The 27,857-nt window shown below is 37.6% G+C and overlaps 2 protein-coding genes, 1 long non-coding RNA gene and 1 pseudogene across 4 annotated transcripts in view; 3 read left to right on the top strand and 1 right to left on the bottom strand.

Moving 5' to 3' along the window:
- Positions 1 to 262: 262 nt before the first annotated feature.
- On the top strand, positions 263 to 6,874 carry LOC142531876 (AT-hook motif nuclear-localized protein 11-like; annotated as a pseudogene).
- A 658-nt stretch (positions 6,875 to 7,532) lies between these two features.
- Positions 7,533 to 23,587, top strand: LOC142531439 (K(+) efflux antiporter 2, chloroplastic-like). 2 transcript variants are annotated; one of them, XM_075637555.1, is made up of 21 exons: positions 7,533 to 7,751; positions 8,788 to 10,462; positions 10,652 to 10,823; positions 10,934 to 11,024; positions 11,373 to 11,509; positions 11,615 to 11,674; positions 11,788 to 11,907; positions 12,071 to 12,139; positions 12,311 to 12,376; positions 12,615 to 12,704; positions 12,957 to 13,061; positions 13,169 to 13,297; positions 13,631 to 13,840; positions 14,351 to 14,500; positions 14,915 to 14,968; positions 15,094 to 15,152; positions 15,774 to 15,840; positions 15,920 to 16,096; positions 16,187 to 16,243; positions 21,942 to 22,016; positions 22,476 to 23,587. In XM_075637555.1, the coding sequence occupies exons 2-21, from the start codon at positions 8,871 to 8,873 to the stop codon at positions 22,593 to 22,595; spliced, it is 3,600 nt and encodes a 1,199-aa protein (XP_075493670.1). In that variant the 5' UTR covers positions 7,533 to 7,751; positions 8,788 to 8,870; the 3' UTR covers positions 22,596 to 23,587. The 2 variants fall into 2 exon arrangements, with proteins under 2 accessions (XP_075493670.1, XP_075493671.1); XM_075637556.1 differs by having other exon boundaries at positions 7,537 to 7,751; positions 8,814 to 10,462.
- On the top strand, positions 17,036 to 21,191 carry LOC142531440 (uncharacterized). The gene is made up of 2 exons (XR_012816297.1): positions 17,036 to 18,103; positions 18,409 to 21,191. It is a non-coding gene; the product is annotated as an uncharacterized LOC142531440 (long non-coding RNA).
- An 817-nt stretch (positions 23,588 to 24,404) lies between the features above and the next one.
- LOC142531749 (putative threonine aspartase) overlaps positions 24,405 to 27,857 on the bottom strand; it is a 3,867-nt gene continuing 414 nt past the window's right edge. Inside the window, exons 3-11 of the mRNA XM_075638000.1 lie at positions 27,522 to 27,642; positions 27,314 to 27,398; positions 26,767 to 26,848; positions 26,479 to 26,578; positions 25,612 to 25,772; positions 25,304 to 25,467; positions 25,073 to 25,196; positions 24,848 to 24,955; positions 24,405 to 24,704 (exon numbers count right to left, since the gene is read on the bottom strand). Of these exons, the coding sequence (XP_075494115.1) occupies positions 24,615 to 24,704; positions 24,848 to 24,955; positions 25,073 to 25,196; positions 25,304 to 25,467; positions 25,612 to 25,772; positions 26,479 to 26,578; positions 26,767 to 26,848; positions 27,314 to 27,398; positions 27,522 to 27,642 (1,035 nt within the window). The 3' untranslated portion in view covers positions 24,405 to 24,614. The remainder of the gene's footprint in view (positions 24,705 to 24,847; positions 24,956 to 25,072; positions 25,197 to 25,303; positions 25,468 to 25,611; positions 25,773 to 26,478; positions 26,579 to 26,766; positions 26,849 to 27,313; positions 27,399 to 27,521; positions 27,643 to 27,857) is intronic.

Below are 27,857 nucleotides of genomic sequence, written 5' to 3'. Positions count from 1 at the left end.
TCAGTAGATCTTTCATGAGAGATCTTCAGTTGCATGTTTTGTATATTTCTTCACTTGCATATTCTGTGACAGAGGATCATGTATATTACAATTGACCACGTTCTGAAGTTGCCGAGTGCTTAGAATCCTAGAATCAATTAAGCAACTGGAAATTAGTTCAGGGCTTCTCAAAATTTTCTCAATAAAAAGTTGTGCACTCGTTTAACATTGAGGGTTCGCCTGTTTTCGGAGTGATCCGAGGTAGACAGGATTCATATTTAATATGGATCAAAGGGAGCATATGACACTATCCGGTTCGAGTTCCTATTACATTCACAGAGGAAGCAAGGAACAGGTGGCGGGTTTTCAAGATTTAACCATCATGATTCCATTATCTAATGCTAATTTACACTTTCCATCTAACACCAGGGAGCAGCTTAATTGGCTCAACATTACCTTTGGATACTTCATCGACAATATCACCTCATAGAGTTAGTGTAGGACCACCTTCTGCAGTGCTGCAAGGCGAATCCATGCGTCGAAAAAGGGGAAGACCGAAGAAATATGGGCAGGATGGTGCCGTTCCATCAGCATTGTTGCCTTCCACGCCTCATCCCGCGACAGTTAGCCGGACTGAAAAACGGAGAGGAAGGCCACCAGGGACTGGTCGAAAGCTGAAATTAGCTTCTCTTGGTAATCATATGACTTACGGTCCATCTATCGAAAACCGTATCAAATAATTGTTATTATTGAAATGTTTTCCTAAAAATTGATTCAACATGTAATTTTGGTTATTTTCAATTACTGTCTTTGACAATTGTGGTTCTAATCGGTTGTGTTCTTGTGATTTTGATCAATGCCAGGCATGCCAATGTTAAATTTAGGTGGAACTTTGACTCCACATGTCATCCACGTCGTAAAGGGAGAAGTATGTACCATTCCTTGCTTCTAAGTTCTAATGGCAGTTTTTGCATTAAATACTGCGTAAGCCATGATATTTGCCATGTGTATATTCTTTCACATTTAGTCAGACACTACATAAGATTAGCGTGACTTATGTGATCGTGCTTCAGTCCATGTTTGTATGGTAAACATGCCTAGCTCAAGATTCCACTCACATATAATAGTGGTGCTGTTCATTTCTTTACAGTTTCGAAATGGAGAATTTACTGTTGTAAAAACATAAATGCTTTTTCCTGCAGGATATCAAAAGAAAGATACTATCATTTTTCGAGCGAGGACAACGGGGGATTGTCATTTTATCAGGCATTGGTGTCCATCTCAACTGTAAATTGTAAAACCTCAAGTTCGGGTGGGACTATCACGTATGAGGTGTAAAATCTGAGCTTCTTCATTGTCTCAAGTTGTAAAAATCGCTGCAGCTTAGGGAAAAATTATATCTCTATCATTAATTATACATAACAATGTGCTGTACCCGGTCTGAGAGGACAAAAAATACATCTATATTAGTTGGTTTTGATGGAGTAGCTAGTTTTTCTTGTTCAAAAAATACTTATATTTTCACCTGCAGAACTTCTTCGATTGGAAGTAACATGTTCATTTAAATCTTCTTGTATGGATGTTTTGATATGTTAAATTTATCGGGCTCTTATATGCACGACGATACTACTGGCCTGAGCGGTGGTCTGAATGCCACTCTTACTGGTTCTGATGGGAATGTTATAGGTGGTTGTGTAGAGGGAGTTCTCATTGCAGCAAGCCCAGTTCAGGTAGCTCTATAGCACTATATGCAACCTCGATCATTCGGAGAAATGAGATTCTGGATTACAATGGCTTGTTTGCTATATTCTTCTCAACCTTTTGTCCTCCTAAACCATTCGACCTTGTTATTTTAGATAATCTGTGTTGGTTTTTCCCATTCATTGTTATCAATATTTATACATGCTAGAAAGCCGAAAAATCCTATCAAAATATATACCACCCATATATCTAGCCTAATCTAAGAAAATCAAATATATGCAAATATATGCCACACATATATGTGGCCTAAATATCCGTAACACCCCCCCTCAAGTTGGAGCATGCAAGTCCAGAATGCCCAACTTGTCGAGAAGAAGTTCAAACTGAGTTTTTCCCAAAGCTTTGGTAAATATGTCCGCCAGTTGAACAGATGTCGGGACATAAGACGGAGCAATAAGACCCTCTTGGATGGCATCACGCACGAAATGACAGTCAACTTCAATATGTTTCGTGCGTTCATGAAAGACCGGATTATGCGCTATATGCAAAGCAGACTGACTATCACAGAAAAGAGGAATCGTCTTTGGATGATGAACACCCAAACTCAGAAGTAAGCCTTTCAACCATTTGAGTTCACAAGTAAGAGAGGCCATAGAAGGATACTCGGCCTCAGGCTGACGAGCGAGCGACAGTATGCTGCTTTTTAGTTTTCCAGGAAATTGGCGAATGGCCCAAAAACACAAACCAACCAGTAAGAGAATGCCGAGTAAGAGCACATGCGGCCCAATCTGAGTCACACCAGCCAGTCAAGGATAGCTCACTGTCTGAGCGGAGAAGAATACCTTGACACGGTGATTTCTTTAAGTAACGAACCACCCGTAGTGCAGCATCCCAATGTGCCTGTTTCGATTCCTGCATGAACTGCGACAGCACATGAACCGAATAAGCCAAGTCAGGTCGGGTAACAGACAGATAGATAAGACGTCCAAGCAACCGACGATAGGGCTCTGGATCGGAGAGGCATGGCCCCATGATGCGCGTCAATTGATGATTTTGTTCAAGCGGAAATGAAGCCGGCTTTGAACCCAATAATCCTACCTCAGAAATAATATCAAGGGCGTATTTGCGTTGACATAAAAACAACCCAGACGAACTCCTAGCCACCTCAATGCCAAGAAAATATTTAAGCACACCAAGATCCTTCATATAAAAGCACTTGCTCAAATATGCTTTAAAACTTGTAATCGCAGCGGAATCATTGCCAGAGATCACTAAATCATCGACATACACAAGGACATTGAGTTGGACGAGATCTTTAGTGTAAGTAAAGAGGGAGTAATCGGAGTAGGATTGAAGAAAGCCATAACCTTTTAAAGCTGTCACGAGTTTAGCAAACCAACATCGAGGTGCCTGTCGCAGACCATACAGTGACTTGCGCAAACGACAGACCAAGTTGGAGTCAGTAGAATGAAAACCTGGTGGAAGTTTCATATACACCTCTTCGTGTAGATCGTCGTGAAGAAATGCATTATGGACATCCATTTGATGCAACTCCCAATTCTTCGATGCTGCGACTGCCAGGAAAGTTCTGACTGTCACCATTTTTGCCACTGGAGCAAAGGTCTCGTTATAGTCTATTCCCTCGACTTGATGATTACCAAAGACAACTAATCCGACCTTTAATCTTTCAATGCTGCCATCAGAGTGATATTTGATTCTGTACACCCATTTACTGCCCAGAGCTTTCTTTCCAGGAGGTAATGGTTCCATAGTCCAAGTTCCATTATCCTCTAAAGCACGAATTTCTTGTTGCATAGCATTACACCAGCCGATGTCCTTAACAGCTTCCTTAAAAGACCGTGGCTCAATCCCTGCAGTTACAGCTGCAAGAAAATTCCGGTGTTGCACAGTAAATTTTTCACAATCAACATAATCGGCTATAGGAAACGGCGTACCCGAGGGAGTTTGAGATGGCTGAGTAGGATGAGAAAGGGATGGACATTTGGTGATAACAGTGTTCGTGACGAAGTCGCGTAAGATGACCGATGGGCGTTTATCCCGAAAACCACGACCCAGTCGTTCCTCTCCCGAGCCGGCGGGAGATGTATCCGGAGAGGAAGGCTCCACTATTGGCGTGCTACTAAGGATACCCTCGTGCATCGTCCCATTTTCATCCATATCAATAATAAAATCGTCAGTGGAAGGGACTGGACCTTCAACAGGGGCGAGATTTGTGCCTTTGTCAATCAAAAAAGGAAATACCTTTTCGAAGAACTTGACGTCTCTAGATACGAAGAATTCCTTTTTCTCAAGGTCAAATAAACTCCAACCCTTTTTACCAAACGGATATCCCACAAAAACACATTTACGGCTTCGAGTAGCGAATTTGTCACCCTTAGCTCGTTGATTATGTGCAAAAGCTAAACATCCAATGATGCAAAGTTCGCTGAAAGAAGGAGCACAACCAAAGAGAATTTCATAAGGAGTTTTGTTGAGAAGAACGCTAGAAGGAGTTCGATTTATTAAGTGTGCAGCGGCCAAAATACATTCCCCCCAAAAGGAAATAGGCAAGCCTCCTTGAAAGCGTAATGCACGAGCAACATTCAAAATGTGTTTATATTTTCTTTCCACCCTGCCATTTTGTTGAGGGGTACCCACACAAGAGGTTTGAAATAATATTCCATTTGCTACAAAGTATTCTTTCATGCAGACAAACTCGGTGCCATTTTCACTCCGTACAATTTTCAACTTTTGAGAGAATTGACGATCAATCATTGCAATAAAAGACATAAACATCTTAAATACCTCTCGTTTATCAATTAATAAATAAACCCATACGGCACGAGAATAATCATCCACTAAAGTCAAGAAATAACGGGCACCACAAGAGGATATTTCATCATATGGACCCCATAAGTCACAATGTATTAACTCAAAAATCCAAGTTGACTTATTTTCACTTGATGAAAAACTGTTTCTAGAATGTTTGGCACGATGACAGACGTCACAGCCGGTATCTAAAGTACCCCTAGATTCATGTAAAAAAGGAAGCAACTTCACTACTTTCTCGGAAGGATGACCCAAACGATGATGCCATAGCTCCAAGGTCTTCGAACCAGCATCCACAGCCGCAACCGTTTGCACATTTAATCCTTGCCGTAGGTAGTAAAGTCCATCCCTTTTCTCACCCGTGCCAATCATCTCCCTCGAACGCTGGTCCTGTATGGCACATGAGATAGAATCGAACTGAACACAACAATCTATATCATCAATCAGTTGTGAGACCGAAATTAAATTGCATTGTAAATTAGGAACATAAAGCACATTTTGGAGCCGTATGGTGTCTGTTAGTTGCACGGCACCCTCTTCAGTGGCAGCTAGTGTCTGACCATCTGGAAGACGCACGGGACATGAAGAAATTGCTTTAATATTCAATAGACATGATTCGTTACCGGTAACGTGATGAGAGCAGCCGGTATCAATTATCCAATCAGCCATACTTAACTTACCCTGCAATCTGTTAGAAGAAGGAGAAGTAGAACCAAACGCAGCCGAGAGTGCCGCCCATTGTTCGGCAGAGAAACTTGGAAATGATTGTGTAGCAGGGGCGTGGCTCAAGGTGGCAGGGGATGTACTGTGAGGAATTGCGGGTGTAGCAGCATTAGCACGAACTCCATTACGACCATGACCTGCCGAATTTCTAGTTGAAGAAGCTGACGGTTTGCCTTTCAAAGTTCCTTTTCCTTCAAGGGTAGAACCATATTTTTCCAAGTACCAATCTGGAGTGCCATGTATGTCGAAGCAGGTTGTAATATCATGACCCGATTTGTGGCATTGAGAACAAGTCAAGGCTGCCTTCGTCGTTTTGTCGAGGCGTGATTTGGATCGAGGCTCCATTTTCACAGCAAAACCAACTGCATCGGGTTTCTCTTCGGTGATGTGTGTGATCCCCCGAACCCGCTCATCTTGAGCGACTTGTTGGAATGCCCGATTCAACGTGGGAAGAGGATCCTGTGACAAGAGAGTCGATCGCAATTGTGCATAATAATCAGAACACAGGCCAAGAAGAAATTGATGCAACCTGTCATCATCACGTCGTTGGCTGTGTTGCTTACCGACCTGACACGTACAGTTACCGCACTTGCAAGAAATCAAAGGCTCATGTTTATCAAGTTCATCCCATAAAACGTTCAATTTACTGAAGTAAACAGCAACAGGCATAACTTTTGTTTGCTCACAACGATTAATATCGCCCTTAAGCTGGTGAATACGTGGACCATTCACAACCGAGAATCTTTCATGCAAATCGTCCCATAAGCGTTTTGCATTATCGTAATTCGAGAGCATAGAACGTACCTCGGGGTCAATCGTATTCATGAGCCATGAGACAAGCATGCACTGAATCGTTACCCAATCATCATTCGTACATGGAGGAACAATATCCGTGATTGTGCCGTTAAGAAAGCCGAATTTGCGCCGAGAGGAAAGAGCAACGCGAATAGCATGAGACCAATCATCAAATTTATTGAGTTTCAGACGGATGGGAGTAATGAAATCGCCAGGGCGATCTTGTGGCCCTAAGTAAAATGGCGAGCTGGAGTCGATTTTTGCAGGCGGCGGTGGAGGAGTGGCGGCAGCCATAGTGCCGAAAAGATTTGGATTTAATTTGGCTCTGATACCATGTTATTTTAGATAATTTGTGTTGGTTTTTCTCATTCATTGTTATCAATATTTATATATGCTAGAAAGCCGAAAAATCCTATCAAAATATATACCACCCATATATCTAGCCTAATCTAAGGAAATCAAATATATGCAAATATATGCCACCCATATATGTGGCCTAAATATCCGTAACAGACCTTGTCTTTGTTCGGTCGATTTCAGGTTATCGTGGGAAGTATTCAGTCTCGTTCTTCGAAGACCAAAACTATGGTGGACGGTCAAAAACAGTCGATGGATCCTCCAACCAACACTCATCCGACCCAAACTCGCACTCCGGTTTGTACATAATTTCAACGTTGACATCTACTTGTAAGACTCTGTTCTTAGAATATGGTAGCAGTAACCTACTTTAGTACAAGTACTTGTATAGAAAGGTCCACTATACATTGTTGGCCTTAGGAAGTTCATATAATTATAAAATACTGTTGATCCATTATGATATTGCCCAATATGATCACTATTCCATTGCCATTTTCACTTCTACTCACTCCCGCTCCCATTCCGTCTTATATTTTTCATAGATTTACATACTTTTGCTTCTCAGATATATAAAAATTTAAAATTTCGCCCTGGGAAAATTTCCGAGCACCGTTTTCGTCCCTCCATATGCGAATCTTTGGTTCCGAAAAATGTTTTGACATCTAATTTCGTAATATAATCTTGAATGTTAGTTTGCATTGTCCCTTGTGACTTGTAAGTGTCATACATTTCAACAGGAAACAACTTTCATATTTTTAAAAGATTAGACGTAAAACCCCCTTGCAAATGAGGCAAATATGTCTATTTTTTAAAAACATGGGATCGTATTATTATTATTTTAAAAAATAAACTGTACAAGACTAAATGCGTACACGAAGATAAGATTTATTTCACAAAATACAACACGTAACATCGTCTCACACAAGTTTTTGTCAAATACCAAATATAGAATGAGACCAGAGATTTATGTAAACTTAATCAAGTTCTTATCCACTAAAATTTAATCGGTTTTTTTTTTAAAGAAATAATTTATCATTATTTTATATTATAATTACAAGTTTAAATTTAGTTTAAAAAATAATAAACTCAAATATGAAAAATGTTATTCCTGGAAACAAAAAATCAAACGTACAACTTGCCTCGTACGATTCTTGCATAGCTTCTCACCAATTGCAAAGGACAAAGTAGGCACAAAGGGCGCGATTTCACAGCCTCCGCACATTTTCTCATACTTGGATTCAGTTATTTATCTGCACGCCAAATTTAGTTCCAGAAATTATATACGAATATTCCCATTCTCCCCAAGTGAACCTGCTGATGAATTCGGCGTAAAGCTTCTGTTCATCGAGCTTCATCCGTCAGTTTCGGTACGTCGTGTGAGCATTAGTGTATCTTGCTCCATTCTGGAGTTAGTCCAGGCGATGTTTTAGTTTCAGTTATTTTGGTTTTTTTTTTTGTGGGTTTTTGGTGAGGAGTTGGATTCGTCAAGCTCAGTGTTTTCTGCGAGTTTAATGATTAAGCGTCGAAAAAATTTATTGCTGGTCGCATAAATTTTGAACTTAAGCTTCTGGACTGCAATTCAATTTATATAGATTGTGTGCATTTAGATGGTTGTATGCAGTAGGATTAATTACTCGGTGCTAGTTACTGGTGGAGGTGTGAGGTTGGGGTGTACCTCGGCTCTTTTTACCTCATATTTACGATAGTATCACTGGTTTAGTATGCTACAATGAAGTTATGTGAAATGGCAAATTGCTTTCATCCTTGATGATTCAAAAAGGCTAAAACCCTGTGATTGAATAAAACACAAAAAAATCTGAAAACACTGCATTTTCCGTTCAGATTCTGCCCTTTCTCCTAATTCCAAAGCCGATGATTTCAAATACGTTTAGAATACAAATAGTTTTTTGTTTTTGTTTTCATTTAATCCGTTTAAATAGTTTTCATGTTTTTAATTCTTAATGAAGCTTATTTTACATTTTTTGTGTGTTTTAAGTATGCATATTTTTGTTTTCGGGGTTATGGGTTTTTTAGTTTGAAGATTATGGTTATTTTGTAAAGAAACATGGGTGAAGCCTGTAAGAGATTCATTTTTAATAAATAAAGTTTTTCGAATAATATGAATTCAATATATTAAAATATAAGAAGATTTGCACTATGAAATATATTTTATTTTGAATCAATAAAAAAGCTGAAATCATTAAAAAATCAACTTTTATTTTTCACATCAAGGTTTGAGAACTGTTTGAAAAGAAAAATCCAGCTGTGTATAAATCATATTGAATATGCCTCATATCCGTGTTTGATTATAAAAACTAAAGATCTTATCGATGCAGTGGACTACTTAATGTACTTATTGTGATTTGGTAGAGTTTTTTCATTTTTTTTTTTTAATCCTTTCAGGTTGATCTAGCGCCGGTAACTTTCAGGAAATCAAAAAAGAATATGCATATGTTTATGGGTTTTCCATCATAAAAGGAAAAGAGATGGATATTGCATACCGTATACCTCAACCCAATGTGACTCACCGTGGTGACGTTGCAAGTTGCAGGGTACATGAAAACTTAAATATGTTCACGAGCTTAAACTATATAGGTTTTAGTTGTCAGTTGTTTGGTGATATGAGACTAGTTCCTAAAGATTATTCGCGGAAGAAATTGAAGAAAAACATTTTGTGTTGCTCTAGCACAGGCTTTACAAGAGTTTTGGGCAAGCCCAGGTTGTGGTGTAATGATGCCAATGGCTATCCATTTTACAACCGTGACAATATTTTTAAAATGTCAAAGCATGTTACTTTACCTCATTGTCAAGTGAATAATGATTCAATTGCTTATGTAAATGATAATAGTAGAGACTTTGAATTGATTGAGAGTGTCAATAATGGAGCTAGCCTTGTGACTGACGATTCCAAAGAAAGAAAAGAAGAAATTGAGAGTCTTGGTTTGGATGAATTGAGGGAGCTGCTGCAGAAGGCACTGAAAGATTTGGAAGTTGCAAGGTCTAATAGTATCATGTTTGAGGAAAAAACCCAGAGTATATCAGAAGCTGCTATAGCGCTTAAAGATGAAGCTGTAAAAGCTTGGGACGAGGTAAATATTTCTCTTGGTAATATTCAAGAGATAGTGAATGAAGAGTCTATTGCTGAAGAAGGAGTTCAGAAAGCAATGACAGGCCTTTCTTTGGCTGAGGCAAAATTCCAAGTGTTAGTTGATTCATCGAAAATTGTGAAAGAGAACAACGGTTCTCCTAAATCATTGAGAGAAAGTGCTTCAGATGATGAAAATGGAGTCGAACAATCAAGTTCATCAATGGAAGATGAGGAAGCACTTTTGGCTGCTAAGGATGAAATAAAGGAGTGTTGCAGTCATTTAGAAAATTGTGAGGCTCAGCTCAGAAGGTTACAAAACAGGAAAGAGGAGTTGCAAAAGGAATTGGACAAACTGAACGATGTTGCTGAGCAGGCACAGATTAAAGTGTCTAAAGCAGAGGAAGATGTTGCAAACATTATGCTTCTTGCCGAGCAAGCTGTTGCGTGTGAACTGAAGGCTGCACAAAACGTTGATGATGCTGAGATTGCATTACAGAGAGCCGAGAAGAAACTTGCCTTTTCCAACAGTGACGTTGTAGATTCTACAGTTGAGGACGGTGGTGCTGAAGAGATATCTCAAGAAAAAGCTGAAGATGGCATTTTTGAACGAGAGGCACTAGCTGAAGTTGCTGAGATACTCGAACATTTACCCCATGGCCAGTTAGAGGAACTAATCTTGTCCGATGCGAGTGACAAAGAGAATAAAAAGACGAGCCTGGACATTCCAAAAGACCCTGAAGCAGATAAAGAGAAGTTGAAAACAATTCAAAGTAAGATACAGGAAATGCAGAAAGAAGCAACAAGAGAGGGTTCAACTTTGACCTCTCCAAAAGCATTGATTAAAAAATCCTCTCGGTTCTTTTCGGCCTCGTTTTTCTCTTCTGTAGAGGGGGATGAGTTCACACCTGCTTCAGTTTTTCATGGTCTTGTAGAGTCTGCTAGAAAGCAACTTCCAAAGCTGGTGTTTGGGTCCCTACTTGTTGGAGCTGGGTAAGGTTATTATGTATTGGCAATTTAAGTGCAACTGCCATAAATACATTACATTATTCAATTTAAGTTGACCGAAGCAATTATGTTTTTATAATAATGCAATCAAATAATTTGCTTCATTTTTTAGCTTTGTTTTAATGGTAATTTTTTTTTTTTCGATTTTTCATGAACTCCTGAATTAAAACACAGTATTGCCTTCTATATCCAACGGGGTGGAATGGTTGCTCAGCTATTTCAGCAGCCAGATATTATCAGTACCAGTATTGATGAAGTATCAGCTACTGCAAAGCCTTTAGTTCCACACATTAAACAGCTTCCCCAGAGAATGAAGAAACTGGTCGAAATGCTTCCTCATCAAGAGGCATGACTTAGTTTCCTTTTCATGTGCTTTATTGGATAAAATCCCTTTATTTCTTTGTTCATGCTATGGGATACTACCCCAATTTTTAATTTTAATTATCTTCCTTTCAGATAAATGAGGAGGAAGCTTCCTTATTTGACATGCTGTGGTTACTACTTGCCAGTGTTATATTTGTACCTCTTTTCCTGAAAATTCCTGGAGGTAAACTGAAAGTGAGTGTGTTTGCTCCCAGACCCCTCTGAACAAAAATAAAAGGAGAAGTGTTATAGAAAGCCTCCATACATTATTTCTCAGTAAATAGAAAATTATAGCAACCTATGCCAAAATCTTTATCTTCATCATCTTGGTCCCATGCTCTTTTTTGTCCTTTTGGTATCATATTCTCAATTTGCTAACTTATTCTTGCTGGCCAGTGTAATAATAACTGTCATGTTTGTGATGTTTTTGAATTAGACCATGTCCTACGAATCAAATAGCCTTTGTTCCAGCGTGAATTTGCACAACATAATTGCTATTATTGATGTATCTTCTCTATGCTGCATAATGTAGGCAGTCCTGTTCTTGGATACTTGGCTGCTGGAGTCTTAATTGGACCTTATGGTGTATCTATTATTCGTAATGTACATGAAACGAAGGCAATAGCTGAGTTTGGAGTTGTCTTCTTGTTATTCAATATTGGTCTTGAGGTAGGGCCCGCAAAGTTTCCAAGTTTGAATTTTACAGAAGTATCACCTTCACGTGAACAATTACTAGTGATGAGAAGCCATCCATGACAAATTTTTTTTCTGCAGCTCTCTGTTGAAAGGCTGAGTTCTATGAAAAAATATGTTTTCGGATTGGGTTCTGCTCAGGTGACCGAAAATGCATTGACTTGTTAATGCTGTCCTCATATCTGTCTTCTGATGTCAACTCTGAACACAAGTTCCCTGTTCAAGATTTCTCTAAGGTGCATGTACAAACGCAGGTCTTGGTGACAGCTGTTGTTGCTGGCCTGATAGCTCATTTTATTGCTGGTCAGCCTAGTCCTGCTGCAATTGTCATTGGGAATGGTCTTGCATTATCTTCAACTGCTGTTGTTTTGCAGGTAAACATCATTGAAGTACTGTATGTGCAAGTCTTCATGGAGTTGTATATCGACCCTCCTTTTCTAACGGTTTTCATTGTGTGCTTATTTGATTTGCGTGCAACTTGCCAACTAGTATTATTGCTTCAGAGCTATCATAATGTTTTATTTGGGATGTCTGTAGGTCCTGCAGGAACGTGGTGAGAGCACATCACGCCACGGTCGAGCCACTTTTTCTGTATTACTCTTTCAGGTATCTGCATTCTAATCTGTTCAGTATTATTTTTCGTATTTTCTTGGACCTCCTATTATTGGGTTCCCTTGTCTTACCGTTGCTTGTGTGTTGTAAACTTCTCTTACTCGGCCCCCATTTATGAGTTTTGGTGGTTAATATTTATACAAGCTATTCATTTTCGCTTTTCAGGACTTGGCTGTGGTAGTTTTGCTTATCCTGATTCCACTTCTATCACCAAGCTCATCTAAAGGAGGGGTAATAAATTTGCCCGGTTGAATATGGATTGAAAAGACTTGTATGACATGCTGTCCTATCTGCATATTTTTATTCTTTTTTATTGTAATGCTAATTAACATTGTTCATAAAAGCAACTTTTTTCTCAGTTTACTGCACTCTTGATAAACTTGTTATATTAATTCTGAGAACCAGCTATATTTCTTATCGATACCGCATCTTATAAATTTATGGTTGCCGATATTTCTATGGTTTTTAGGTTGGTTTCCAAGCCATTGCCGAAGCACTTGGATTGGCAGCCATCAAGGCAGTTGTAGCTATCTCAGCAATAATTGCTGGAGGCCGTTTGGTAAGCAATTTTCATCTTCTGGCACATTGCGTTTGGTGCTAGATTTTATTTTGTTTTACCAAAGACATTTTGACAACAAGTGTGAATCGAGCTTATATGGTATATACGCACAATGTTATCATGTGAATGTGGGATGCTAATGCACTGCAGGGAACTTAACTTTTCTCCCGTGATATGTGGTTGTTGCTTATTATAATTATCTTTTTGTAATGACAAAATTGTGTTATGTTCTGTTATGTTCTTTCCTTCCAGCTTCTTCGCCCAATTTATAAGCAAATTGCAGAGAATCAAAATCCAGAAATTTTTTCCGCAAATACTCTTCTTGTTATCTTGGGGACCAGTCTCCTAACTGCCAGGGTAAGAGAACTCTAGTTTTTGGATGTTATTCTATGTGTTCATCATAATTGAGTAGCTTGTGAATTTTCTAAATAATTATGGTACAGTTCATTTTGTGATTAAAACAGGCTGGTCTTTCCATGGCTTTGGGAGCATTTTTGGCTGGTTTGCTTTTAGCGGAAACCGAATTTTCATTGCAGGTTGAATCTGACATTGCTCCATACCGTGGTCTTCTGCTGGGTCTCTTTTTCATGACGGTATACTCTTTAATTTGGAGTGCCTGTGAATCCTATCATCAATTGTTTGATTACATTTCACTGCTGAATCCTATCATCAATCCTAACATTGGGAGTTTTTCTTGTAAAATTTAGATTTATTCCTTGTATGAGTGCATTGTCTTAGAAAATATTGCCTCACATAATGTGTGTTTCAGAACTTTCCATTTTGTGAGATTGTATCTTTCCAATTTCTTGTTCATTTGACTGAATGTTTCCATGAAATTACTCCTATTGCTTCATGTTTAATTTGATATCTTTTTTGCATAGAGTTTCGCTGTCATTATGACTCAAAGTATGTATAATATGTTCCAGGTTGGGATGTCCATTGATCCAAAACTTTTAGTTTCGAACTTTCCAGTTGTTATCGGAGCATTAGGGCTTCTAATTATTGGCAAGACAATCTTGGTTGCGCTAGTTGGCAGGTTTTTTGGTATTTCAATTGTATCAGCAATAAGAGTTGGTCTTCTACTTGCCCCGGGTGGAGAATTTGCGTTTGTAGCTTTTGGTGAAGCCGTTAATCAGGTTTGATTCTCACGTATTATTCGTGATATCAGAAATTTTACTGCTTAGTTTAATGTGGTGAACGTGAAGCATTAAATTTCTGGAATATCGTTTGTAGCCTTCTTATCTCAGAAATGAAGTACTAATCTTATTTCTTGTTGCTGAGTAATGATTTTCACTCTTCATGATATGCTGCATCTTGACAATGAAGCTAGTGCATTGAAAATCAGGCTGATCATATGTTTTTCCACTTCCACCAACAATATAATTCTTCTATGAAAAAGAAAGAAATTAGCACCATATGCACTTGTTTAATGTTCTTTGTTCCTCCCTTATTCCTTTCAAGCAGCACTGTCTTTCCTCACAAGTCACAAGATTAGGACTTATTGATAGAGAGGGATGCCTATTTGATGTGCGGTACTGGAGCTTAAGTAATAGAAGGGCGCACAGTCATAAAATGAGACTTGAAAATATGGGAAACTCATTACCATTTGGTCTATTATTTCGACCAATTCTCTGCCCTTCTTGCAGGGTATAATGTCTACACAAATGTCATCGTTGCTTTTTCTTGTGGTTGGAATTTCCATGGCCCTCACTCCATGGTTAGCTGCTGGAGGCCAATTGATTGCCTCACGGTTTGAGCTGCATGATGTCCGGAGTTTATTGCCCGTGGAAAGTGAGGTAGATTGCTGTAACATTCTGTTATTACTGAACGCGTCAGCTTAAAATGTTTTTCAATAACAGTTGGCTCCGTTTTCTTGTTTAGAATTGCAATTACATTTTTGTTTCCTATCAAGTTGGTATTCTTTTATCACTGCTACATGATGGCTGTAGAAAAATATTTTGGTCTGACCGTACGCAATGTGAGTTGATGGAAAAAATCACAACTTAAATTATTATTTTAGGTGTCTTTCTTCATCAACCCTGCGTATGAAGTCCCTCGCGTGACTTGATTTTTCACTGCGAATATTTTCTCCTATGCGATTATATCATAAATAAAGCAAGTGATATGTTGTAGCCACAAGCATCTTCACATTAGTTTCAGTGTTCTATGTTTCCCAGTGAAATATTATAATATTTTCCTGGTTTCTTCAGACAGATGATTTGCGAGATCATATAATTATATGTGGTTTTGGACGAGTTGGTCAGGTATTGCATATATCCAACTAATCACAATGCTTAAAAATCATCGAAGTTGTTATCACCTATCATATCTGTGAATCTAATACAAATTTTGTCCTAGGCTTATCTGAATTTTGTTGTGAATCTTACAGATTATAGCGCAGCTTCTTTCTGAAAGACTGATTCCTTTTGTTGCACTTGATGTCAGAAGGTGTACATCCTTTTCCCACACTCTATTAACTACGCAAAGTAATATTTGTTACAGAAAAAGTGATTGGGTAGAAATCCTCCTTCCATTGCCAGAAGTGAATTTCTTGCTGTTTGCCATTGATTAATTTTCAGAGAGCTGGTATTTGTCAATAAACTATACTTTAAAGTAAAGAATGTCTAGTATCTTTCCACCTCGATTCTTGAGAGAAAACGTTCAGTGCTTGGGGAGTAGTTTATTTTTGTTTGGACATGACGCTCCTAAATGTATTGATCACCTTTATGTGCAACCTGCCATTACCGGCTCTAGAACTAGCTACCGAGTCAAAAGGTAGACAAATAGGAACGACGAACTAGCTAAATTGGATGTGCCGTGTTCATCACATGCATGGTGTTTTGCTGAGTGGCATAGCGCATCCTGGAAAATGTTACACCAATCCATGCATCCATTCTTATTTATGTTGTATAACTTACGATCTTATGTTCTCTGAAGTACTTAGGTATTTTTGTAACCTTGAGTCCTCGATGCAATCCACTTTCATGGTCCAAGAAGACAGCTCTTATTTGTAAAATCCACAGCTGAACTTAACATTTGAATGCTTATTTTTAAGTGTTATCATTGCAGTGACCGAGTTGCTGTTGGTCGAGCACTTGACCTTCCTGTATATTTTGGTGATGCTGGTAGTCGAGAGGTAATTTAAATGATTAAAGGTTCATTCTGGTGCATTTGAAAAATAAGCCAGTTTGTAAACCTTTTTTATGGTTTCCCAGGTCCTTCATAAGATTGGAGCTCAGAGAGCATGTGCTGCGGCTGTAACTTTAGATAGTCCTGGAGCAAACTATAGAACAGTTTGGGCTCTAAGCAAATATTTTCCCAATGTTAAAACATTTGTCCGTGCTCATGATGTTGATCATGGCCTCAACTTAGAAAAGGCTGGAGCAACAGCGGTATTTTTCGGCTCTAGCAGTTTAAATTCTAGAGGAATTTGTCCTCTTTAATGTGTCATTCTGTCTTAGCAAATTACAATTTTGTGACAGGTTGTCCCCGAGACTTTGGAACCAAGTTTGCAGTTAGCAGCTGCTGTTCTTGCACAAGTAAGTAAATCAACCATGACAGAATTGTTACACTTTGAGGAAAGAATACCATATCTGATTCGTTGGAATAAATTTGATATCCTCTAGATTACGATAAAAAATTATTCTGTTTTATTGTGATTTGTTTGGGGCAATTTCCTCCTTTTTTGTTTATCCTTACATATTTTTGGTTGACGTATGATTTGATTTGATTTAAAAGAGAGTTGGTCGTTGGAGACACGCTTTGTCTATGAATAAATTCAATATTTATGTTGAAATATATTTTAACTGAAAATAAACAAATTAGAAGTGCCTAAAAAAGCACAAATGATGTTTTCGTGATTATAAATTTGATATAACGAAGTAGTTAGTCTAATGAGTTTTTGCTTTATTTATAAATAGATTTGTAACTGAAAATGCATATTGTTGAATAACTGAACATTGGATAATATATTATTTGATTTCAAAAGATTGAATGAAAAATACTTCTCTCCCATATTTTTCCTTTTAGAAACTTACATGGTCGGATGTCAGCACACACTGATGACTAAGTATGGTATGGCAGCTTCCTCCGGTGAAAATTCCGGTTCTGCGACCGCGACTCCTACCATGTGTGATAATGCTTCGCCTATGTCTTATCACGTGCCATGAACTGAATGGCCATAACTTTCTGCCATGGTCACAATCCATATTATTGTTCATCTGCTGACGCCGTGATGTGCTGTTTTTGAGCTACCAAACTAAACTTAAATTCATACTCTCTAAATAAAATGAGTGTAAGGGAACGAGAGATTTATTGCTTTCGAAGAAAAACAGTTAAAAAGGAGACTAACTAGAATTTTAAAACTAAAATTAACAAGTAAGGAAAAATAATGAATTTAAAGATAATTAAATAATCAAAATGAGTATATTATTTAACGAGTTTACTATTTAATGAGTAAACTAAAACTAGAAGTTGTTAGTCTAATGAGGTTTTGCTTTATTTATAAATAGATTTGCAACTGAAAATGCACATTGTTGAATAACTGAACATTGGATAATGTATTATTTGATTTCAAAAGATTGAATAAAAAATACTTCTCTCCCATATTTTTCCTTTTAGAAACTTACATGGCCGGATGTCAGCACACGCTGAGGACTAAGTATGGTATGACATCTTCCTCCGGTGAAAATTCCGGTTCTGCGACCGCGACTCCTACCATGTGCGATAATGCTTCGCCTATCTCTTATCACGTGTGATGAACTGAATGGCCATAACTTTCTGCCATGGTCACAATCCATCATCTGCTGACGCCGTGATGTGCTGTCTTTCAGCCACCAAACTTAAATTTCTATTTTTTTTTAAATAAAATGAGTGTAATGATGATTATGGTCGAATCCACAGGGAATTAGAGATTTATTTCTTTCGAAGAAAAACAATTAAAAAAGAGACTAAATAGAATTCTGAAACTAAAATTAGCAAGCAAGGAAAAATAATGAATTTAAATATAATTAAATAATCAAAATGAGTATACTAAAAGAAAAATTCGATCTTACCAAGTTCTGATTTAACAGGTTTCCGCTATTTAATTGTATCACTGTTTATCGGCTGGCATAATATTTATTCATGCAGTTATAAACAATTAACGTTAGAATTATAGAGATAGTCGCTAAAATCCTTGTGATTTCTTAATTTAATTTACCAAACTCAGCATCCAGTCAAAACTTATTGATAATCAACCGGGTACGATAGCGTTTTATATTAATTAAAGATAACATTTTCGCTTTGTGAAAACAATTAATTCTGAAATCTAACAATCGAGATAGCTGCAACTGATGAATTTAGTTTCGTCGATTTATTTAGCACAACACACCTAATCTAGCGTTACTTTGGTACCAATCGTTCTTGACAATTACGAATCACTGAATTCATGGATAGTAGTAGAAAATCATATATCAAATTAAATTGTAAGATTAATCGTCATATAACTTTCATATAATTAAATCATAAACCAACAAATATTTGAACAAATAAAAATATAAAACTAAAACGCAAAAACCTCACAATGATAAAATTGAAATAGTAGAAATATCTCTTGAATCAGAAATAAAACATAGCCTATAGCTCTTGAGAAGAGATGAAAAATTCTTGCGCCTCCTTGTGTTTCATGTTGAAGTGGGAAGATGAAGAAGAGAGAAGTCTAAAGATAAAGCACAAAAACTAGAATAATCCTGATAATACTAGGAAGAGTTTAAATTTATCAACAAGGAAACTAGAGTTTTTATGGTCTCTATCAAATCTTTCCTTATCTCAATAATAAATCTCTCACTCCAAAAGTCTTCAATGAATTAAATATCACAATTAAGACTCCTAAAATATGGTATTATCATCGTAATTTTCGAGCTCTATATATAGTCACAAGACAGCCGCGAAGCAGTCACAAGGCGTGAGCGTGACCACGCCTTGTGCCCTTGTGCCAGGACTTTTTTTGTTTTTGTCCATCTTTCACAGCTTCATCTTGGCAATTCTTCTACAATAAAATAACACAAAAGTGTATCAGTACATGTCGGAAATGAGAACAATGAGAAATTTGATAACAAAAATACGAACTATTACGATTTTATCACGCGGTGAGGATGACCATCTCACGGGCAAGGCGACCCCCTCGGACTCCAGCGATCCTAAGAAATTATCACCTGCATATCGAGCATTTGCATCTAACTTGGATCAGGTTCAAGTTCCATCAAATATCTCTAAAGCTTTCCAAGATCCAAACTGAGAAGCACATGGATGCTGTATATAAAGTTCTAAGGTACCTGAAGGGGTCACCTGAAAAGGGATTACTATTTTGCAAACCTTCTCAGGGAACATACTTTATAGATACAGATTGAGCAGGTTCAACAAATTACAAACGCTCCACATAAGGTTACTGTACATTTGTATGGGGAAACCTTGTGACTTGGAGAAGTAAAAAGATTAGTGGCGAGAAGTAGTGCAGAGGCCGATTAACGTGCCTTAGCCAATGGCATTTGTGAGGGGATATGGCTCCAAATACTACTAAAGGAACTGAAATTAGAAAACAATAGAGTTGAAATTAGATAACCAAGCTGCAATAAGTATTGCCAAAAACCCGAATCATCATGATCGAACCAAGCATGTTGAGATTGATCATCATTTCATAAATGAGAAAGTCGAGAAAGGTGTAGAAAACTTAGCTACGTACCTACTCAACTACAAGTGATAGATATTCTGAAAAAGGTCTTATTTTGACCTATCTTTGAAGACATGGTTTCCAAGTTAGGCATGATTACATATTTAACTCAACTTGAGGGGGAGTGTTGAATAACCAAACATTGGATAATTAGGAGTTTGATTTATTAAATAGTTTAATTTTTCAAGAATAATGCAGGAAACAATCTTTGCAAATATTGAAAACTTGGATGACCGAAACGACAGTGAAGGAGCTTTATTTGTTGACGCCTAGAAAGAGTAGAGGAAGATCCAACAGCCGCCAGATGTTTATTTTTAGAAGAATAACCTTGCTGAAAATAGTAGAGACCCGAGCTTTCCTCAGCATTCCCAATCACTCGGCCCGATCTCTGGTCCTGAAAAAAGCATCGTGAGGGTGAGAAAATAGCATTACAATTCTGATCCATCGTCAACTTGCTGATGGATAATAAATTACACGAGAAACCAGGCACATAAAGGACGTGTTTCCAGCATAACGAGGGATCGAGAGAGACTAAACCAGTCCCGTGAATGCGCAGGAAAGAACCATCAGCAATCTCAACGGTGCGAGGAAAAATGCTCGGAGAATTAGTAAAAAAATTTTGCTACCCATCATATGATCAGAGGCGCCTGAGTCAATTATCCATGGAGCTTTTGATGGAGCAGAAGTTGAGTTCAAAGGATTACCGATTGAGGCCATAAGAGAGGCAGTAGGAGTAGATGAGAAAAACTTGCTTAATTGATCAAGTTGAGCATTAGTGAAGAGGGCAGGAGCGGTAGAGCCGTCGCGGACTGTGTAGATGCCGTGTGACCTGAACTGTCGCGCATATGCTTAGGAACCCTGTCGGTTGGCTTCCCATGTAGTTTCCAACACTTTGATTTTGTGTGATACGGTTTGTGGCAGTGATCACACCAAGTTTTTGGTTTCTTGCCCTTCTCATCACCTGCCCGAGCCGCCATAGCTGATGAATTGACGGGTGAAGGCGCGTTGGGGCTGAGCATTACAGATTTGCGATGTTCCTCGCGACGTACTTCAGCAAAAATTTCATCGAGAGATTGTAGAGGTTTCACGCCAAGAATTCTACCGCGAATCTAAAGTGGGAATGAGACCAGCAAGAAAAACATATGTGCGCTCCTTCTCTAGCATGCGACGATGGAGACGTGCATCAGCCGGATCTTTCCAATCTTGAGGTTGGAACAGATCTAATTCTTGCCAGACACGAGTTAGAGAATGGTAATAATCAGAGACACATCCATCAGCTTGACGGAGGTCGCGAGCTCACGTCCTTAAAGCGAACATCTGAGACGAGTCTTCGAGGTCTGAATAAGCCCGTTTGACAGCGTCCCAAATGGCAGAGGCAGTTCCGTACATGAGATAGAGTTCTCCGATCCGGTTTTCCATGGAGTGGATGAGCCAGGACATGACGAGAATTCTGGATGTCCCAGGCACCAAACGAAGGGTAATCCAAGTGTGGGGAAGGGATAGACCCATCGAGATATCCGAACTTCCCTTTTCCACGATTGACCATCTGAACAGATCGAGACCAGGGAACAAAGTTCCGGCCATTAAGTTTGTATGCAGTGATAGCGCCGGAAAAAGAATTATCAGAGTGTAGGGTAGTGGGAGCTGTGAGGGAGGTAGGTATAGAGGTTTCCGATGCTACCTCTGAATCATTACCTCCCGATACTTCAGCCATGAGTGCGATGGAATGCATTGTTCTCAATTCAATGAAACCGCCTAGCTCTGATACCATGAAAGTTTGAAAAGAGTCAAATACTCTGAAACACTCCTTTGTATTTATCCAAAAAACTCTACTACTTTACAACTAGAGTTTACAATCCTTATATAGAGATCCCTACGTAACAAACCTAGCTAACATGATATAACTACCTCCTAAATAATAGGATTGTTTGTTATATAGCGATAAGACTAACTCTACACCTAGAGTTGTAACAAATATTTAAATACACGCTAACAGTACTTAAAATATATTAGCTGCAACTCTTTTTCTCTCTCTTTTTTTTTTACTTAAATTTAATTCCAAGACCTATCCAACTTTTCATCTAATGTTTTCTTTAAGAAGACGAAGAGGGTCAATGATTAGGTAATTGATTTTTTTAAAAAGTTACACTGTATATTTGTTAATGAATTTTTTATTTTGATTACTGTTTAATATTATGTGAAATCTATTTCTATGTATATAAATTTTAGTTAAATTCAACTGAAATATGTGAATTCTAACAATTAATTCTTGGTGTGTATTATTTCGATAAAGCGTACGCCTCGCCTCGCTGCTTAGGCTCCAGGACACTTATGTGCCTTACGACTTAAATAAATTTGGTTAAAATGGGAATTGTCCTGAGATCTATATCCTTGTGTAAATGAAGATGATGAGCCTTTATGAATGCTGATAATAAATTGGTTTATTATTTGTTCCAATCATGTGTTGGCTGTAAACTTGGCCTGCTTATTCCAAAGCTTTTGTCATTAACGACTGCACATTATTTTAGGCTAAATTGCAGACATCAGAGATAGCTGCTGCAATTAACGAGTTTAGATCCCGCCACCTATCCGAGCTTACTGAGGTATGAAACATTAAGTACTTATTGTTAATTAATATTAAATTGTTGGAAGTCTCATTTCCTACACAAGGTCTAAATTACATCTACACACCTTATGGTAGATTTATCTGTCATCATTCTCATTACCAGTTAAGTTTATCTTTCCATTGTGTTGGAGTCGGGACATGATTCATGAATCTCTGTTACCCATTGTTTCATGCTGGAAACTCAAGCTTTTTTCTGATTTTTACATCAGTTAAAACTAAAAAATGAGAATTTTATGATGTCATTTGTCAATCCCTTGGGACAACAATATGACTAGGAGTGTGAATCCAAGTATTAGGCTTACCTAAGAGAGTGTCCGTCACATCTTTAGGCCTAAACATCTTGTAATTTACCTTCATGTTATTTTTGGAAAGATCTTAGAAGAGTATTAAGATGTCTTCTAATACAATTCTTTCTTCCCTCTCTCTGTGTCTCCAGCTTTGTGAGGCAAGTGGAAGCTCTCTTGGTTACGGATTTACTCGAATTAGTAAACCTAAGGCTCAACCTTCGGACTCTTCCGACGAGAACCGATTCAATGACGGAGCATTGGCAACATGACTTGTCATACAGTGTATAAACGTAGGAGACATTAATTCTGGGTAATTTGGGCATTTAATCCTGGTTGACCGAACTTATATTTCGAACTACCTCATTATTCTTTGATTGGTAACTTGAGTGTTAATCACATCCCTTGTGTTCAATGGGATATTTTTACTCCAAAATCTAGCAATTTCAGTAATTGATATTGATATTCTTTGTGGTACATTTTGCTTCTATGTTTTTCACCGCACAAGCTCGAGTCATATTTAGTTATTTATTTATGCATATCTATGATCTATACTAAAAAACTATGGATAAGGCGCCATGGGTATGACATAGTGTTATAGACTATGATTGCATCCATATTTACATTAGGGACGAACCCGAGGAAATACCATCCTTCCCCAAGATTAATCAGGCGAAACTTGGATACCTGAGTTAACGAAAAACACACCATGGATGAGTCGTCTATAACTTGAGCTTGTCCGGTGAAAGAACATAGAAGACACACACACAGATATATGTGTGTATAATCAAAATTAAAGATAACCAAGTTCAGTGATTAGGAGACTCCGAGAAATCATCCTTGTATTTAGGAACTGACTTCAGATTCGTGATCATCGCATAGTAAGCTTCTCTTTGACATTAGTTTTACTTTCATCTTGAAGCTAGTTTACTTATGGTCCCTAAAAGTTTTGTTTTAGGTTTATTAGCGCACACAGAACTATATCTACTCGTATCTTGTTAGAGGCAAGTATTTTGGGCTAAGCTGTTGTTTGATTCTTGGCCATTTCGAAGTATTCATTACATCTTGAATCTGTGTGTTTTCAAGGCATAAAAACTCGTGATTTGTTGTTGAAGAATGGCTAATAACCAAATTAGTTAAGACTTTTGGAAACATTACATATGCTCGTACTGATCAGTTAATTTTAGTCGTTGTCGGGCCGTTGTATGATTCATCATGGTTAGTTGATAGTTGTTGCATGGTAGGGTTAATGTAGAACTTTTATGACAGTCATTCTAGTTGCTCATTTGTTATCTTTGGCAAAGATATCATGACAGTCACTTCGTTGTAATCATAAAATTATTTTATTTATATATTTTAGTATGGTGCATCGATACATGATTATATCATATTTATGTTGACCCTTGATCCTCTTTTGTCAATTACTTCTTTGGATTGTTGCGGAGGGATTGTACAAAGAAGTGACTGTACTCTCATTTCAATGTATTTTTAGTGTGTCGTGAGATGTCCCGAAGAAACTATTATTGTGCATTGCGGTGTCATGAAAAACATCATAATTAAGAGTTTGTACAATTTGTGAGAGAATACCAGGTCTACAAATGTGGTCATCTATCAAGAAATTTTGTCAAAATTATGCTGTTGCAGCATTGGGATCTCGTGTTTATCACTGCAGGTGCAAACGAATAGGTTTTCAAACTTTTCGAGTCGACCCGAAAAAATATTTGATTCGATTTCAAATTCGAGTCAAATTCGAACATATTATAACTCTATTAAAGCCAAACTTGGCTCAAATCAGCTTAAATTATATTGTTCCATAGTTCATGAACTTTTACATTTTATTATGTTATATAAAAATATATTAAATAATAAATTTCAATCATTTTGAATATTTATTTTATATCAATAGTTCGTGAATATGTTCAAATTTTTCGAATTGAATTCAAACCAAAGATTGAACAGAAAAATTAAATTTTCAATTTTCGAACCGAGCTAGAATATATTTATTTTGAGGTGAATTCGATTATTTAATATTCGACTCGATTCGCTTCATTTATACCCTTAGTTTATCACTGACGAGTCCAAGCACCAAATTAAAAATACATTATTTCAGAATTCAAAGAAATACAAATGCTCACACTAGAAGCTAGAAATAATTTCAGGCCCAATTTCTGGGATCCTAGATCTTTGGTTCTGCATGTTTCAAGCATATAATATATAAAAATTAATCCGTGAGTTTTAACTACGTATTGAACTCGTCTCTTTCGAGGTAAACACGCTGCAATATTTTGGGCCTACAAATTATGGCCGCCTAGATTAACTCGTGCAGCAAAGTGGTCTACTCCAGTTTGTTGCTGTAGGCTTGTCTTCCGCAGGATGGATACCTGTTAAGAATAAAATAATAAATAAATGCCTGTAAAAGAAGAGTAGTCCACATTCACACTCCCAAATGTCATGCAGTACAAGTATATCGTCTAATAAAATTAAATTCGTACGGAGTATGATCATAAAGAAGTTTTAGTGGTACCTTTGGCCGCTCCATAGAGTTTCCAAAGTAGCCAACTCCAAAGGAAGAGGAAGTATAGGCAGCAACAATCTCCACAGCTTTCAGCGTCATGGGAGGAGTATCAGGAACCTACACAAACGACCAATTAATGAGAGGCATTGTCGTTGTACGAGCTTTCTTTGGCTGCTGAACGAATTGATTAGTTCACAAAATAAATATTTGGTGCTTGAGTCTGTAACATCACACCATTGCAGGAGAAATGTCCGCTTGCACTAGTAAAACTCCAGCACTTTTCTCACCGCCACATTGCTCATCCCTATGAAAAGCATGTAAAACTTCTGTGCACGCGGACACTGGACCACTCTGGGACCTGCAATAAAGTATTTACGGTTCCCTTTGTATATAGTTTGTAAAAAATTTCTGTACATGATAATTAACCAAGAAAAAAAATATTAAGAAAACAATGGAAGGGCATACAACGAAGATGATACACAGCATTCACGTGCAGTAAATCCTTTCATTAGGTGCTCTCCCGCACCACTCACACAGCAACCAACAATAAAAGGAGCACCAAAAGGGTCCTTCAAGGATGCCCAACAACCTGAACCATAAGTTGCTGCCAATCCCACACGGCCTCTAACCTGGACAAATAATCAGGATATGTTTCAAGCAGTGAAACATGTATAATTGACGTTCCCATATGAGTTAGCTTCCACTGGGAGAATCAATAGAAAGAGTGATTATTTAAAAAGGACTGGATTCAAGTTTTAGAAAGATGTCAACACCTTAAGGGCGATACCTCCACTCGAGGCTCCAGCAGCTATATGTCCCTTAGAATCCACACAAATTACTCCAACTGTGTCCGTTATCCTGTCCTCTTCTAGCATGTTGAGTGCAGACAGTTGAATACCGTCTTCCCTAACCTTTGAAGGATCGTATGTTTTCTCTACGGATAAAATAAAGAAGACAATCACAAAGTAGATATACATTGCAAATTTTCCATGAATTTTGTACGTGAGTTAGAGATGGAAAATAAAGCCAATGGTTTCCACTCTCAAAATCATACGAACACCAAGCAACTGATGTGATGCTAAGTCTTTTATGAGCTAGGCATGGAAATTTTTAGAATGCATACAATGAGGTATATCCAAGCTAGAGGATAAAACTCAGAACCCAGCAGAATAGAAGACTGAAGACAGATAAAAAAAGAAAACCATGGATATTCGTAATTTTCTTCCAGATTGAATTTTGCAGATACAAGGATGCGATCACTGATTCCAACGTGACTTATTCTCACTGGTCTTTAAATTTCAGAAGCTAGCCCTGCATAATTTTCACATCAGAATTCAAGGTTTTGCAAGCAGTAAGCCTCTGCTTTGCCACTGATTCATATGGTAAATATAACGACACCGTTGAAACCATGGTATTGAATTTCGCATATTATAAATAGTGTAAACAGAGATGAGGAATTTATTCACCCCGCATATATGATCATGCTTTTTGACGCAAGTGCTAAAAGGTGATGACAATGTGAAAAGTCAAAAGACAAGAATATGATACTGGCAAACATGATATAAATATGATTCCGAAGTAAATTAACATCTCTTAAGAAGCTGTAATGAAAAATTTAGAATCAAATGATGCTTCCAAACCTATGAGTCCTTCTGTAACTGAGTTGGTCATAGCTTTAGCATCATCAAGCATTTTTTTGTATCTTTTCCATTGAGTTTTTGCCTTTTCAGTCACCAGCCACTGCAAATTAAGTCTTGCAAAATAAATACAGTAACACCAAATTTCGAACATAAAATCAAAGTTTTTTTTTTATATTTTTTAGTGAAATGAAGTATTTCCTGTAATTTAGAACAAAATTTTAAAAAAAATGCTTGAAGGATGGATTATTTTTATAGCATAGCTGAAGCAGGCAACTACAGAAATAGTACCTTATTGACCTCTGCTATAGTTCCATCTGAAACAATACCTTTGGACTTCGCCCATGCATGGCCTCCTTCACCAACCAAAAACCTGCAGTACAAATTTTTCTACTCAAACATAAGATTATGCCTACTCAAACATAAGCATCTGCCTCACGGAGAATACATGAACATACACAATATAGTAAACAAAAATAGACAGAAGGCAGAGCGTTGCTCAATGCTCTCGTGTCATAAAAACAAATTTTAACAATTCCTATAAAAATGTAACAACGTTGCAGCTTTCAAATTCAAGAATAAAAAAGACAACAGGGTAAAATTCCAAAGAAGTAGGTCACATGAGAATAGATGATACAAGACATGCTGATGAAACCATTTGTCCAACAAGACAATGATGATTCAGAAAAAAAAAAGACATGTACCATTCACATGTCTATAAAGTAGAATGACACAAGTATTCACTTCCAGAGAAGCCAACATTAGAAGAAGTGCAGTTAAAAGTGCAAAATGATTATTAGACGATATATCTTCAAAGGACCAATAGAAATCACCATACATGGGACTTATTCGACCTAGAAGAGATGAACCCATCATCTGTTCTTTGACCAGCGAAACAGCTATCTGGATTGGATTTCTAACACCTGTCAACCATTAACTTCACAAGAACGTAAAAATTAATGAAAACAGCAGGAAAAATGTATATATCAGTATCACTTTTCTTATCTTCAAATTAAAATACAACTCAATACTTTCAAGCGGAGTACCTGGCACAGCCCCCACAGCACCAAAAATTCCAGATCTGCCATCCATTATACTGGCATCACATTCTACATGACCATCCTCAGTCAAATTTGAGCCTCGCCCAGCATTTGTGCAAGGATCATCCTATCAAAAACCATGTTGTCTCGTAGATTAGAATTTAAAGAGACCACTAAAAGGTATAAAAGAATTTCCTACCTTAGTGTGAATCAATTTTTCAGGAAAATGAATAGGAAAAGAACGAGTGATTGTTGTACGGTTCCAATATTTGGACAAAACACCACAACTATATATCTAATCTCAACCGCATTGTACATTCAGCAATCAGCAAAAAGGGGTTG

The sequence above is a fragment of the Primulina tabacum genome, chromosome 17, assembly GCF_025594145.1.
Source record: "Primulina tabacum isolate GXHZ01 chromosome 17, ASM2559414v2, whole genome shotgun sequence".
Classification (NCBI taxonomy): domain Eukaryota; kingdom Viridiplantae; phylum Streptophyta; class Magnoliopsida; order Lamiales; family Gesneriaceae; genus Primulina; species Primulina tabacum.
This window is presented reverse-complemented; position numbering and strand designations above follow the sequence as displayed.

What these genes read in the sequence shown, in the direction of transcription:
- LOC142531439 (XM_075637555.1), top strand. Translation starts at nt 8,871, where the DNA reads ATGGATATTGCATACCGTATACCTCAACCCAATGTGACTCACCGTGGT. An exon ending in TCGGATTGGGTTCTGCTCAG is followed by an intron (nt 11,675 to 11,787) that starts GTGACCGAAAAT and finishes GTACAAACGCAG; the next exon opens with GTCTTGGTGACAGCTGTTGT. An exon ending in GTGATGCTGGTAGTCGAGAG is followed by an intron (nt 15,841 to 15,919) that starts GTAATTTAAATG and finishes ATGGTTTCCCAG; the next exon opens with GTCCTTCATAAGATTGGAGC.